The sequence below is a fragment of the Martes martes genome (genome assembly GCF_963455335.1).
Source record: "Martes martes genome assembly, chromosome: 14".
Lineage (NCBI taxonomy): Eukaryota > Metazoa > Chordata > Mammalia > Carnivora > Mustelidae > Martes > Martes martes.
In genome coordinates this window covers 15631815-15648176 of record NC_137902.1, presented here as the reverse complement: position 1 = coordinate 15648176, position 16362 = coordinate 15631815, and the positions used below count along the sequence as shown (strand labels likewise).

General features: G+C 45.1%; 1 protein-coding gene across 9 annotated transcripts in view; it reads right to left on the bottom strand.

The window, feature by feature from the left end:
• Window positions 1-16362, bottom strand: part of ABLIM1 (actin binding LIM protein 1) — a 294975-nt gene that overhangs the window by 170751 nt on the left and 107862 nt on the right. For 6 of the 9 annotated variants that reach the window (XM_080823241.1, XM_080823247.1, XM_080823246.1 and 3 more), the window contains exon 1: window positions 1836-2150. The exons of the other annotated variants lie outside the window; for them this stretch is intronic. In XM_080823241.1, coding sequence (XP_080679367.1) covers window positions 1836-1851 — 16 coding nt within the window. In that variant the 5' untranslated portion in view covers window positions 1852-2150. Of the gene's footprint in view, window positions 1-1835; window positions 2151-16362 lie in introns of those variants that run through there. 9 annotated transcript variants of the gene reach the window in all.

Sequence of the window (16362 nt, the reverse complement as noted above, 5' to 3'; positions counted from 1 at the left end):
ACCTCTCGGTGGCCCGTGCCAATGTTCCAGTTAGAGAGTGGCTACTGAGTTATGAAGCAAATGTGAACCCAGGCAATCGGTTTGGGTTTTGAGGCATCTGCAATGGCTTAGAAGGAGAGCTGCTCTTTGGGGACCACTGACGTGTGATCTATCCACCACACAGAGCAAGTCTGGGGCTTCCCTGGGCCCCACGGGAATGGAATCAAGAAGTGGCTTTTGCAATTCCCTTTCCCATCATGCATAAATTACTTATACTGGGGACACAAACTCAAATCCATTAGCAACGGACATCAGGGCTGGGTTGTTCCAGTTGAGAAGGTACGAATGAAGACACATGGCCTTTATTAAATGTCAGCATCTGTATTTGTTATTCTGAGGGTTCCTGAAAATATCCCTAAAAGAGAGAGCACGTTAGTAGAAGCATCTATATGTGCACCCAAACATTTCATTCAATTACCACTTACTCCGTGAAAGACCAAAGCTACTAATGACATGCTTACGAAAGATGCCCAGGAGCAGGATGGATGAAGCAGAACCGCATTTCTCTTTGTCCTAAGGTGCAGCCTTAGCACTGTGAGCTGTCATGGTCCTACTTCTCCGGCCATCCATTAGTATAATAAAACCAAACTGAGTTTCCAGCAACAAGGATCAATTTGAGTTCAGCATGTTCACCTCAAAGTTATTCCCTGTAGGGGCTTTGAGTGAAAATAGATACAAATAAATCACTGAAATGATTCAAGACAGCCCCAAAAGAACAAACATCCGTGTTTATGGAGGAAGTTATGTCCCACAATAAGAAAGTGTGGCAGGATAAATCTAAGCTTACCAAAGAGCAAAATTAAAGGGTGGCTATTCACATTATAAAATCATGTGGTAGAAGTCCCTAAGACATATTATTAAGAGGAAAAAAAAATCAAGTCACAGAAAAATGATAGGACGATCTCATTTTTATACTCCTCCTGACTATCTGTCTTATTCCTGTCTAGAAAGATACACAATATTAACAATGTTATCTCTAGAGAGAGGGGGGATTTGAGGTCGGCAGGGTAGGGACAAGGGGCTTTCACTTTCTGCTCTCTGTTCTGCATATTTCATTTTAAGATATATTTTATATATTACTTGGATAATTAAAATCAAGGATTGCTTTGTTTCTTTACATGTTCCAGACAAACTAATCATTTAAACCATAATTCAATTCTGAAAGATTTAACTCGCATTTCAGGACCACGCCCAGTTCATAAATAATGTACACCTGCGCAGAGCGCCCCACCCTCTCCCTTTTGACATTCTCCTTGACACTTGATTTGCCCCCTTTGACACACATCGCATCCTTTAAAAAGGTGTTTGGATGGGGTGATTAGGGATGCCGCCCAAATGCCAGGTGATCAAGACAGCACACCTGAAACCTTCAGCTCGCTTCTCTTTTCAGCCCATCCCAGCTGGCTTTGGGCATGTCCCAGAGCAGCAGAAACCCGGTAGAAGGACCCTTTCATTACACATCTTCATTAACTGACTGATTGGAGCGGGGTAAGGAAGAGAATGAAGGCTCGGATGGGGGCAGGAAGGCAACTCTCAAACACAGCAAAAATTTCAAGATGCGATAATCAAAAGAGACACACATCCAGGAGCTCAGCTGTGCAAACACTCCAGAAATAGGATACGCTTCAGACGCCGCGGCTAAATTAGAGGTTCTTAATGACTTCACAATACGGAGGTTCTCGCACCAAGAATATGTCTGCCTGGCTTTCGATTGATCATCCCCCATTAGGTGGCCGAGCCCTGCAGCACCATTGCAACTTCTGCAACCATGCACGGGGATCGATATTTATAATTACCTTTCTCCTTCACCATGGCAACCGGGTCCTCTGGCCAGCAGCGCGGAAGGAAAGAGGAATAAAGTCTAGGAGTGGGAGCGCTCCTGGGCGGACAGATCCGTGGCTGTAGACGCTGCAAGGAAAAGCCCTGGGCATCCACTCGCGAAGTCCGGGGCTGCTTTCTAAAATCCCGCCCCCATCCCGGGGGGCCGAGCTCCGGTGCCCGCCCCGCGATCGCCGCCGAGTGGCGGCCGCGCCCAGCTCGGGGACTCTGCCCTTGGGCCGAAACCACTCGCTACAGCTGCTGCTGTAACAAATGCAAAATTCCACTGTCCTAATCTCTGGTCACCGACACCACTTTGCATTCCTCGCACCAAGGCCGGGGAAACCGGCAACAGAACGCTCCCTCCCGGGGTCTGATAAATGATTGCCAGAAGAGGGGGGCCGAGGAACAGCCAAGGGACTGTTCGATAAATAAAACTAGTCAATTGTTAGCTCATTAGTTTCCTATTACTTCTGCTCGCAATTCTTAGTCCAGCTTCTTTGGGACACACTGAATAGATAAAATGAACCACAGTAGAAAAAGGAAAACATAATGCCAGTGACTCCACGTTCATTTTCTTCAACTTCTGAGGCTCAATTATAATGAATAAAGATTGGCCTGGCGCTCACCTCGCCCCCACCCGCCCCGCCCAACACGGTCTTCCTGAATGGCGGGGGGGTGGGGACGACGACGGGGAGTCGGAGGGGACCGAGACAATGAGAGCCAGCCATGGAAGAGGATCTTTCAGGATTCAGTTCCTTCCAGGATCAAATTCAGGATCAAAGCAAAAATCTGACTTATCCAGTTAGGTAGGATTCCGACCGTCCACTCTCTGCTTCATTGGGGTTTTCTAGACAAGCCCCTTGAACATATGCATGTATGAGGGAGGAACCCTAGCCACAAAAGTGGGGGCAAGCAGCTGCACCGGCACCACTCCCCCCCCCCCCAGCCTGCTGTAGCCACAGTGGCTACTGATAAAGCTTTTGATTTCTGACCTACAGGGTCAAAGATTGGTCTCCGGGGAGCAGAGGACTTCTGGGTTCGCAAAGCCCACGCCCGCCCCATTTCAGCACCTGTCTCCCGAACTCAGATCACTCCACCGGCCACACGTCACATACATCCACCACGTGGGAGAAATGGGATGAGTAAGAGACAAAAAGACAGCCGTAGCCCCACTCCGGCAGAGCGGCAGATGGCCAACACATCTTTCCCAACCAGAATGCACAGCCAGTATTAGACTGTATTTATTGCAAATATTGTAACGTGTTGGGTCTGAGAGAGCCAGGGTAACAGAAAGGAATGAAGTCAATGCACCTGCCTCATCTTTGACTGGGAGGTTGTTTATAGCCCCGGTGAGGTTCAGCGGGGGTGCGGAGGCCCTTTACTGCTGGTTTTCTGTTGGGTAACAGTAGCAGATCTCAAGCAGCTGTGACATTCCTACATCTGTGACTCAGGGCTTTACTATTAATAGCTTGAGTGTCTCAGCCTGTAAGGGCCAAGTCCTGTCCAAACCCTGAATCGTCTTTTCTGTGAAACATACTCGGCCCACACTGCTCCCTGCCCCCACTGTAGCCCCACAGGTCAGGTTTTCCCTAAGTCGGCAGCCAGCTGGAGCGTAAGTGCTAAAGAGCCTTGAAGCAGCTTTTCCAACCTCCATTCATACGTACCAGCCAAGGGTTAGAGCAACCCCGCAACTCGCAACTGCGACTCGGGAGAGTTGGACAGGGCTCAAACGCAGGGAGGGGACAAGCCCTCTACGTTCCCAGATTTTCGAGCACTAAGGCTGTACGCGTCTGCTTCTCCCACCCCTAATCAACCTCAGAGGTCATAAAGAGATGCTGACAAGCAGAATTAACCTCAGAGAAGTGGAATTAGTTTAGTGCTGTGAGCCTAGCAGGTGAATTTATTTTATTACCTTTTTGCTGCATGGGCTCTGAGGCACTTCTCTCCAAGGCTTTCGTGGTATTCAGCTCAAAACTAAGGGAACAGATCTCTCTAGTCTTTCTCCCTCCTTCCCTCTCCCAGTCGGTACATGACAGTAAAATATCCTTGGGTTTCTAGTCCAAATCCAATCCTATGTAAGTGTTCCAGATACTATAAATGCAATTAGTTCAATTTCTCTTTTACTCGGCATGACAGTTTTTAATCCCGAGGTTTATTAACCAAACCGGTCCCTTATTACACTTCCGAACAGAAGTGCACAGAAACCCTGATTTAGAAAGGCTCTCTGGCAGCTTTAGGGACTAAGCTCCTGGAGTGACAGTTGGTGGCTATTCGTTTTCAGAGAAGGCTTTTCTGAAGGAAAATACTACATAGTGGTTCAGAGAGATTCCCTCCCTCCTGCGTTTTCCATGGAAAGAATTTTCCTGCACCACAAAGTGAATGAGTCACCAGCATTTAGTTGCTAAATAACAGTCATATGGCTAAAGTTCTCCCAACAGTCAGACACTGCTACTTTAGGATAAAAGCATCCACTCGGCACTTTTAAGATAACCAAAGAGGGCATTACTGAAAGTTATTTTTGGAATGTGGGAGAGTAAAACTAAATTGTTTTTGTCTCCTTGCCTCTGGCTGAATAGTTCAGAGCTTAGAGAACAGAACTAAAAGGTTGATATTTTCTTTTTTTATTTTTTTACTTTACAGTACAGCAAAATGAATCAAGAAAAATCTGAAAAATGTAAGGTTCACAAGATGGCAGAACGTTTTGTTCCTATTTTAAGAGAACTTATCTCCATCTCATTCCACCCAAATGAGATAAGACTTCATAATACAGACACCAGCCCAAGGTTTTATTTGTCATTTTATTCACCCAAACTGACTCCCTGCCGCCCTTTTCATTCACTCACAAAATGAAGTCAGGGCTGTCCACAAGTGACCGAAGGACAGGAACCATTTTGTGGGAGAGAAAAGCTTTGCTCACCTACAGCTACTCTTGGCGAAAACTCAAGAGTACATCATTTCAATAGAAGCGAAGCCAATGGAAAGGGAAATGTTGCAACCAGAACAAGCCACCTGGCAGAGCCCACTTCCTCATCGCCCTCTCCCTTCCATAGACTGCCTACTGCTTGTGCACCTGTACGGCAGGAATTTCAGGACCCCTCCGTGACTTCAGGACCCTGGGTTTCCGGGTATCACACATCCCTCGATGCATTTGGACACACTGGCAAAGGCACATGCCAAATCCTTTCTAGGGGAATTCAGCTGAAAGAAAACTCAAGAATGAGTTCCTTACTTGCTTTCTAGGTCATGCTTACATTAATCACCCTCACTGCGGACACGTCTGGAGCATCTACTGTGTGCCTGGTACTCCTGGGCTGGCAGTTCGAACACAAGAAGAGAGAAACCACTGCTTCGGAGTTGCTTAACATCTGCTGGAAGGGATTCATACATGTGAATATGCTCCATGAAATTAGGAAGGTGTTAAAGACAGCAGTAGGGTGCCGTGGATTCCAGGCGTTGCTGAACCCCAAACTGGGAGCCGGGACAGGCTTCCAGGAGGAGTGAGAGGACAAGTAAGGGCTGCCAAGTGAAAAAAGGGGGTAAGATCATTCATTCCAAGCAGAGGTCATGGGGAGCGAGAAGGTGTCAAGAAGCTCATGGTTCATGGGAAGAGGGAAGGGCTCAAGCTAAGGCCTGGGTGGTAGATAACAGAGGGCTCTGAATGCCACATCAGAGAGGCAGGACCTTAGAACTGATATGGTTAGAGTCTCAAACCTGGGTTCCCATTTCTTTCCAAATTAAGTTCAGAAGAATTTGGCCTCATCTCAAAGTCTGCCGCCATCTGATTCCAACGATATTGCCTCCTTCCTCCAAATTAGGTGGGTTGGTGTAGGCAGGTCCAGAAGTATCTATGTATATTAGTTTATTTAAATATTTCCTTGATACCTGGAATAAAATGATAGCCATGTTCATCCCATGTGCAGCATTTTAAGTCACTCCAGCCATCTGGGACTGTAGTAATGGTTTCATATCAACCACCAAGCCGTGAGTTCCAAGTAGGGCTTCATGATTTTCTAGATCCCCAATGGTATAGTTTGCAGATCTCCAGGGATGAAAATAATAGGGATGCTTTAAATGCAGACACCTGGTTCCCACCCAAGATCTGATGGTGCAGATTCTCTGCAGAGGAGGCTGGAGCTGCGGCCGGCTCCTTAACTGACTAAGGACCATGGGCCCGGCACACCGGCATGTAAAGCAGGAGTGAATGAATCTGAGATGTCCGGACACAGCTATACACCGAGCTGCCACATCTAAAAAGCAACCCCTCTCAACTGGCTAAAATAACAATCATCCGGACATTCACTGCAGTCTTAATGGAAATTTATTGGAAGTGATGATTCCAGAGTTTCATATGGCCTGAGACAAAGTCCTAAATGTCTGAGCCCTCTTGATCCTACTCTCATGTCCTCAACGGAGAATTCCTAGGATTTTTTCCATATGAATCTCATGGAATCGATGCCCAGCAAAGTTCTTTTCCATGAATTCCTCAAGTAGAATCATTTCACATTTGTATGCAAAACTTTCCCCCACGGTCCTTCTCAGAAGCCAGATCTGAATTTAGACCTGAGCAATAGTTTGCAGCTTAAGAACAATTATTAAGGTATATTTAAAACTTCTTATAAATAATCCACTGAAGATATAAACTGCAGAGTGCACATAAAACAAGCCATTTCCCTACATGAGTACTGGAACCTATTACCAGAATTCAAAGGATCTCTTGATAGTAGAGTTTCACGGATTTTAGCCTAATTGGAGGCATGTGAGTTCACAAGAAATATAGAAATAGCTCTGAATTACTTGGGAAAAGGCCCTTTTAAAAGGCTTATTATTAGCTTTATCTTTTTTCTTTAGTATTTTCTAAGTAGAAATACAGATAGTGGGGAAGAACAACGGTCACTTTCTATCATCTGGAACTGGGATGGCTTCCCAAGCAACACTCCCTTCCTCCTGGTCCTTAGGGCCACCAGTGCCCTGGGCTTGACTACAGGGCAGTGAAGATTTATATGTTTATTTTTGCAAAAGGCTCTGGGGCTTTCTGAGGGAAGGGATCACATGTGAGTATCTGTATCCACATAGTGATAGGCACAGAGTAGGAAAGCAACATTAGATGAATATTAACAATAAATGTCCCTAGCTCATCATAGTAAGTCAAAATACCAGATAAGCGTTCACTTTTATTTTTTTCATTTTTTTATAGTCAAATAGACTGACTTAAAAATCTAACTCAAATAAAATAGAAGTAAATTCAGTATCATATGTAAGTCAATTTAGTGTTGCTTAAAAGTATTTGTGAAGATGCCAACCCATAATTCACCTTGTAGAGAAAACAAGCGGAAAAGAAATGTAACCAGGCAGGTGTCTTAACAAACCCTCAGTACTACTTTTGTCACCACCTACAGAATGTTTATAATGTCCGCCACTATTCTAGTCTGTTTACATTTATCACCTCACTTAATCCCCATACCAAGTGGGCGAGATAATATTATTCACACACAAGGAAAGATCCAAAACCATAGGCCCTTTCTTTGCTCTGTTGGGCCTTCCCTTTAATGGAGGTCATGAAACAGCCTCTCCTTCCCTGTAAATGCTCCGCACCCACCCACACACACTCTCAATGTACATTGACTTCTTTGGCATTTCCAAAACACCTGGCACAACAGAAATAATGTTGCATTTTGCCTTCTTTGTATAGAACAATCTTCTCTTGATACCTTATCCTTTGTTAGTTCTTGGACTTCTTATGATAGGCCCTGATAGGTAAACAGGTAAACTGCATCACAACCTTGGCCTGTTGGGCTTGTCCTTGGTTGGACAAGGGAGGATGGTATGCCAGATCTACATATCACGTCTTTTTTTTTTTTTTTTTAAGATTTTATTATCGGTTTGAAAGAGAGAGACAAAGAGAGCCCAAGCGGGGGGAAGGGCAGAGGGAGAGGGGAGGGACATCCCCACTGAGTGGGGAGCCCAATGTGGGGCTCGATCCCAGGACTCTGAGATCATGACCTGAATTGAAGTCAGATGCTTAACGGACCGAGCCAGTCAGGTACCCCCATATCACGTCTTTTAAGATACCATTCTATCACCCGTCCTGTGGAATCCTTCTTAAGGACTAGCATTTCTATGGTTTACATAGGAAGAGAATTTTAAAAATCAGGGGAGTTGGATCAAAGAATTGTTGCAGGGTTTATAAAGCCTGCATTCGCCCCCTTCATTTAGCCTTATAGCTCTAATTATGCCCACTCCCACTCTGGCACACTCCCAGAAAGTAACTTCTCTCTCATTCTCCCTTGACATTTCAGCCGTCTTCTGTGGGACAGGCCAAAGGAAGCATGCTGCATGCACAGCCATTAGCACATCTGCTGCCCCCAGAAGGGCACCACTGTCACCCAACACACGTCTCAGTGGGTTTCTCCAGTTCTTGCTGCAAGGAGAGAAGGGGCTGAGCCCCCAACTCTGTTTGGAAAACACTAACATGTGGGAAAAATAGGCATCAATTTCCTATAAGATGTGTATGTCAGAGAGAAAGTAAGTCCTAAGTAAGTAAGTAAGGCAGACTTGGCCAAGGTTATGCAATTACTCAAAACGGCTCAAAACTCCTGATGTCTTCCCTCTACCCAGTGGTTATGCCACTCTGTCACGCTGGTCACACAGGCCGCCTGATCAAGCACAGCCAGGGTTTGAACCCCAGCTCCTCCGCAGGCTGAGTAACCTTGGGCCCATTTGCCGTCCTTGGCTTTCAGCAGTCTCCTCTGTGAACGGTAATAATATGCTCCAGTTGTGGGGCGGTGGGGACGGGGCGGCTTCAAGGGCATGCAGCCCGTGCGGTTATGCAGGACCCGTGCTCAGAAGTGCCCTCCATTTGGTTTAATGCTTTGCTCTTGTCCCATTGGTATTTGTAAGAATTTTATCTCTGAACTTGTGTTTTGTAGATGACATCCACAGGGACAATGGAGCTTGCGTGTGAGCAGATGAGACAGATGCAGGAGGTGTGACATCATTCCTGCCGCCCGTTTGCAGATGGCGTTTATAGCGCACCATGAGCACAGAACTCCAGTGGACCCAAGATGCACGCGGGGAGCAGGGAAACGCAAGGTGAGCGCAGTTACGTCTACCACTGAATAAACAGGGGGTGCTGAGAGGGCAATTTCCATTCAAATTGGAATACTTGCTTGAAATCCATAAAGAAGGCAGTGGTGATCCAGAAAACAACCAGCTGAGGAAGCCTACCCTATCCTTTCTGACTCATGTTACCTCCTTGTATCAGCCAACCACTTACACTGAAAATGCCGACACAGAAGACAGGGAAGAACACCCACTGCTCCCTTCCTTCTATCAGCAAGCAGAGACAGAGAGCCCGGCAGAACGTGCGCGCATCAAGAGGCAAAATTAAAATAGTTGAGTTAGCTGTGTGTATATTTCCCACTCTTCTTTATTTTACTTTCTTAAAAAAAAAGATTTTATTTATCTATTTATTTGTCAGAGAGAGAGAGCGTTCGAGTGAGTGCACCAGCAGGGGAGGGGTAGAGGAAGAGGGAGAAGCAGGCTCTCCCCTGAGCAGAGAGCCTGATGTGGGGCACCATCCCATGACCCTGGGATCACAACCTGAGCTGAAGGCAGACACCTAACTGACTGAGTGACCCAGGCACCCCCCCCCTTCATTAAAGAATAAAATACATATGGATCTACAGTCTATGAGATGGTGTAATTTCAATGATTCCACATTTGAGCTAAATGCTCTTCTATTTGCATTCAAAATGAGCACTGCACAATAGTAACATGAATGGTCCAATTCATGTTAAAAATTTACAGTTTTACTTTAGGGGGGCCTGGGTGGTGCAGTCGGTTGGGCTGCCCACTCTTGGTTTCAGCTCAGGTCGTGATCTCAGGGTGGTGAGATGGGAGCCCCATGGTGGGCATGGAGTCTGCTTCAGATTCTCTCTCCCTCTCTCTCTGCCCCTCCCACTCATGCTCGCTCTCTCTCTCAAATAAATAAATAAAATTTTAAAAATGAAATTTTACTTTATTTGAGACATTTGATAGCAAATAAAAATACTATGACAAGGTGAGAAAAAGAGTGCGGAATAATATATTTCAGTACCTTGTTTTTTTTAGGATTTTATTTATTTTTATTGGAGCACGAGAATGAGAGCACACAGAGGGAGAGGGAGAAGCGGACTCCCCACTGAGCAGGGAGCCTGATGCAGGCCTTGCTCCCAGGACTCCGGGATCATGACCTGAGCTAAAAGCAGATATTTAGCTGACTGAACCACCTAGGCACCCCTATATTTTAGTACCTTTAATGGTATTTGATTTCTGTACTTTAAACAAGGGGCCCCCCACACACAGGGCCCTGCAAATTCTGTGCCAGGCAAAGGGTGAGGATGAGAGACACTCTGTATGAGATGAAATTGCCCCACACCGAGCCCCAGTACAAGGAAAGGCAATAACCATTGTTAGGGTCTAGTCTCTTACTGCTTCATCAGTTTACAACAAAATAGAATAGACTTGAAAATGGTAAAATCCCAGTTTTCAAAACCATTTTAGGATATCAGGAGCCTTTTGAAAATACTGAATCTGGGGGACTTAACTTATAATGCCTTGAAGAATTTTAGTACCTCTTGATACCTTGATATATGACCTTTGCTGCCGTATGAGAGAAGGTGTGCGATGCCCACCATTAAAGTGAGAATGGATGTTAGTGTCAGGAAAGCTTCCCAGGAAGACAAAGTTATTCTCCTCAACCCACTCACTCATCCAGCAGGTACCGACTGAGTGCTTGCTAAGCGTCAGACCCTGTTGTAGGTGCTGGGAAATCTTTGCTGGATGGAGCTTACACTCCAGTTGGGGGGAGGGTTGCTGATATAATAAAATATATAAGTAAAAAATACATAAACGATAAGAATTCTGAGGGGAAAAATCAAGGCTGGAGAAGAACGTGTTGGGGGAAGGAACTGGGGGTTTTAAGTGGGTGGCCCAGGAGAGCCTCTTTGAGAAAGTGTCATCTGAGTAGGCCTGATGGGGTTGGGAGTGTGAGCAGTGTGACGTCTGCGGAAAGAACACCCCGGACAGCGTGAATGGTAAGAGTGAAGGTCACCCGGTGTGTTCAAGGCCCCGTGGGGGCCAGTGAGGCTGGAGGTGCTGGGCCCGCAGGTCCTGGCAAAGACCTTGGGTTTTATAAGTGAGTGAGGCAGGAAGCCCCTGGAGGTTCTGAGTAGAGAAAGGTGAACTACCTGATGGCCATTTCCAGGCCATGTCCTGGCTTCTGTGTGGTGACCAGAAGAAACGGGAGTGGGCAAAGATGCAGAATGTTGCATTGATGCATGAAATTAAAAAAAAAAAAAAGAGTTTCAGAGTGAGATGAAGACAGGACAAAATGAGATGAAGGAAAAGATGATAGAAATAAGGAATGAACGCTGCGGACCAAGATAGTATCAATAGCAATAAATGAAACACCAAAGAACAGAACAGACACTGATACAATATCCACTTCTTATAATAGGAACGGGATTGAACTGATCTCAGTGAATGCAGAACAAAGCACCTAAAACAATGAGAAAAAGTCAACAGATGTTCAGAATAAAGGAAGACTTTAAAAAACGCTTATGTCCTAGATGTGGAGAACATAAAAAGGAGAAGCTATATTCAAAGATTAACCCACAAGGACATCCCAAGGGGCATCTGGATGGCTCAGCCGGTTTAGCGTCTGCCTTTGGCTCAGGTCATGATTCTGGGGTCCTGGGATCAAGCCCAGCGTCAGGCTCCCTGCTCACTGGAGAGTCTGCTGCTCCCTCTCTCTGTCTTGTGTTTGTGCTTTCTCTCTCTTTCAAATAAATAAATAAATAAATAAAATCTTTTTTTTTTTAAAGTAGGTTTATACTTACAGATTTAACGAGTATAGATACAATATTTTGGCAAAATTTGACATAGGATGCTAAGTCCAAGTCCTAGCCTGAGCTTCTGAATGTCAAAGGGTATCATTCCCCATTTATCCAGGCAGAAAAAACCTACAACCCAGAAAAAGAGAAGAGCTCAGGCTCACCTCCAACTTCTCAACAGCAACATTGATGTATAGAAGACCATGGGGCAATACTTGGAAGTCTCGAGAAGGAAAGGTTCCCAAGAACTTTACATGCAGTCCAGAGGGCTACTGTTCTGGTTTTCACAGCAGGAAGAGAGTGACCCGCACCAGACCAGCCAAGATTCTTAGTGTTGGCATCTTTTAGAAGAGTCTGAAAGCACACCACCCAGTTGCTTCATCCTTGCTGAGAGTTGATGCTCAGTCTCTTGACTGTCTTGAACGTCCGCCCTCGTTTCTTAGACTTAAGGCAAATGCATCTCCGGCATTCTTTAAGAAAAGGGAGGTGACATACCTTTGCCTTTTTACTGATTTTTTTTTCCAGATTCTTAGTTCAAAAACTGAAATTGTTACTACTTTATTTATATCCAGGATTTCCACAGCATCTTTCCTCCAGAAAGATGATACACTGGTTCAAAGGACTGCCACATAGGTTGTTTTCATTTTTTATCTTTATAGTTATTTAGTCTATATATTCATGAAAATGCCATGAAATTAATCATGACAAGACTTTCACTTGTCAACACAGAGTCTTGTCCAGGTGCCTTGGGGGACCCTGCCCTATCCATTCCTCTTCTGTTCCCATTCTCCCCCTCTTTTGCATAGGTACTGAGCCATATGACTTCCTGCCTTGGCCATGGCTGACTGGATCATTAGTAGACCCTGGAAGGCGGGAGGGATAGGAAAACTCATACATCAGCTGGCCAAACACTTACAATTTATATTCTGCCTTGAAATAGATGAGCTGGACCAACTAGGTTTTCACTCTTGGGAATCTGAACTAAGACACATAGAGAAAAGTCCCAGTCCGTGGTGGGTACTTGTATTAAAAGGTCAAGTAAGTCCTGGCAAGGAGCCCACCTTACAGAGCCATGTGGATACCAAAATTCTGAGGGGTACAGTGTCAGAGGAAGCCAGCTGGGAGGGAAGAGAATAGGATGTTCCCTAAAACTGAACCAATGGTCCTGGAAGGGACTGGAATTTTATACTTCTGGAGACCTGGCGGTTCAGCATTTCCTGGGTTCCTATGAAACTTCTTTATGTTCTTAGACTATCCTTTCCCCCCTCGTTTGTTTGCTCATATCTCCACGGCATCCACGTCTACAATTCAAACCTGGTTACTAGAAACCTCATGATGGGTGGGTTAATGCACCTGGAAGCTATTTCCAGGCAATGACAGGTGGGGAGGTTGTAGGCAGATCAATGCCCCAGCTGGGATATCTCTGAGGCATAGTCTACATTACCTCCCTGAGTTCCCAAGGAGTTCAGTTTGGGCTGCCTAGGCAGCCTTGGGTAACTAGTTTGATAATTTACCTTTTATTAGCTTCACTCTCCTACCCGTGTTTCCTGGGATCCCCTCCTAAATAAATAACTCGCCCTCAAATCCTTGTCTCGAGGTGTGCTTTGGGGGGGGTGTTCAAAACAAAAGACAACCTAAGTTATTCATATTTTTATGACACAAAAGAAAAATTGGTCTTGATCCTCTGATCACTTTCGACCAGTCCTTTACTTTACATCAGAGACAGATTCTAAAGAGAATAGATTCTTCTTCTCTCAAGAGAATCGGTGACTCACTGGATCGTTTTTCTGTGCAAACATAATGGAATTTGTATGCACACACTGTGCTAATGTGTTTCTTCCTTTAGAATATGTAAATGAACCTACTTGCGTGAACTCCGGTAACAGGTGTGAGAACTAACCACCGCCTCATCAACAAACAGGACCCCCAAATGTCTGTTAGCCCACAGTTCTGTTTTAGGGGGAAGGATGTGACTTATAACCTTTTTCGAGTTCTACGGCAATGAGTCATTTTATAATGACGCCCTGTTGCGTTTATGTATATCCGTGAGGTCTCTTTAAAGACCTTTAAGCAGACAAACATTTGTACAATCCAATCAGAGACGGTGCTGGTATTACAATACGCCATGTATCAACTTGGCTGTATTTCTGAAGAGGTAGAGAAGGTAGTTTTGTTCCCTTCCTCCCTTCCTCCCAGTCCCCAGCAAGCTAGAAAACACACTGCATACGTATTGGATTTGTTAGGGTTTGCGAAGATTAGAGGGAGGACAGGAAGAGAAATATTTAGAACTTCAGTCGTTCTTGGTTTTGGATCTGGGTTACACAATATAGTTTTTCCCTTCCTAAATAAAATGCGCTCAGAGTACTGAGTCTTTAGCAGTAGGCTTTGCTGGCAATCACGTTCACACACAGGAAAAAGCACAAAAGCCCCAAGAATGGCAGTAAGCCGTAGCGTCACGCCGCTGAAAGCAAAGTGGGCAAAACTCAGGGAATCATGAAAAGAAATGAATGACAGTTGACTCATTAATTATGCTCACAGATATTCACTGAGCATCTACAATACGTGTAACATCACCACTGAGACTAGTGATCTAGAGGTCAAAGATGCCTGGTAAGCCCTTGGTGGGCTTATATTCGAGTACGGCGAATAGCGCAAGTACCTGAATCACGCTAAGGAAGGAGCAAGGCGCGGGAAGCAGAAATACCGAGAAAATGCTACAAAGGTTTGAGGGAAGGAATTCTTGCTGCCTTGGGCTCACCGCTTCTCACCAGCTGCTCCAACAGAATATGATCTAGACTGTTCCTGGTACCTAGACCGAGAAGCTAACCAAACTTGCATTAGAACCAGCTTCTTGTAATCTCTTTAAACTCTTAAAACAAATCCATTTACCACGATCTATGTTAGCACAAGTTCATTTGAAGTATTACGAAACAAATTAACATCACATGGTCTTTGTGTCAAGAATAATTCTGGACCTACTGATGACCTTAACAATAGGCAGCAGGTCTGGCTCCCAAGTGATTCCAGAGTTGGACTGCACCCTTCAAGGACAGGTCCTTGCCCGAGGAAAAGATAACAGATGAGCATATCCAGCTACTTACTAGAATCCCATGATAGCACTTCAGGGAAGAGGGTGATATGAAACAGAACTGGGACCTGTCCCACAAGAGGAGCGAATGTTAAACACGCCAGAATATTCCGGTGATGTCAAAAATGACCTTACAACATGATCTGAGTAGTGACGGACAGAAAGGGAGAAGGGTGGGTGCTGGCGGTGGCTCCAAGTATTGGGCTCTTCTTTCCAAGCTTATCTTCTTCCCAGGGGGACCCATTTTCTATCATGAGAGTTCTCCCTCTCCACCGGGCCGCACGCAGACCTTTGTGAGCCGGATTTTTCTGAGCACTGTGAGTCAGATCAGTTCTGACGTCCTCTGATTCATTTCAGTTGCTATCTCTGGGTACAGAACTTGGGGGAGGAAAGATCTCAAAACATCAACCAAACAAAACTTGGGGGGCACCTACAGCACAATAAGGAAACCAGCCAGTTACTGTCTCGAGTAAAGGTCCTCCCTTCCCGTACATAATGCGTTTGCAGACCTTTAAGTGCAGGGATATTAGGGCCAAGATCCGGGATGTAAACAGATGTGAAGGTCCATGTGGGATTTTTTATTTTACTGAAAACTGGCTATTTCACTTTTGAGGAAGAGCTTGGACTTAATTTAGAATTGTATTAAGCACTATTTTAATGCAAAATAGTGCAGTCACTGGGGAAAATGGCTTGGCAGTCCCTCAAAAAGTTAAACATAGAGCGACCATATGACCCAGCAATCCCACTCCTAGGTACATACCCATGAGAATTGAAAACACGTGTCCATACAAAAACTTGCACTCGTATGTTCATAGCAGATTCATAATGCCCCCAAAGCAGAAACAACTCAAATGTCCGTCATCCAATAAATATTAACCGAAATGTGTCCTATCCATAACATGAGATATTGTTTGGACATAAAAAGGAAGAATGAGGTATAGACACACACTATGACACAGATGAACTGTGAAAATACCACGCTCAGTGAAAGAAACCAGACAAAAAACGCCACATGTTGTATGATTCCAATGCCACGAAACTCCAGAAGAGGAGAATCCATAGATAGATAGAGACAGAAAGTAGACGGGTAGCTGCCAGGGGTTGGGGGTGCTGATAACAGGACGTGACTGCCAACAGATACGGGGTTGTTCTGGGGGTGATAAAATGCCCTGGGATTAGACAGACAGGAATGATGGTTATAGAACCCTGTGAGTATACCAAACAAGCCACAGAATTGTCCATGGTAAAATGGTATGTTTTTATGGTGTGTGAATTATGTCTGAATTTTTAAAATGTATGAAGTGCCTTCATTTATCAAGCAGAATTATACGCTGGAGAACCAAGGCCCTGTTCCTGCTCGCAGGAACCTTACTACCTGGTAGGGAGAGACATGTAGACACATGTGTCCATCTGTGAATCAGCGACTGTGTGGGACAGGAAGGGCCCCCAAAGAGGGCAAGTCTGGAGAGGCTTCCCAGCAACGTTTCCCCTGAGCTGTATCTCAAGCTAAACAAAACAGTATGGAGAGCGCTTTGATCTTTT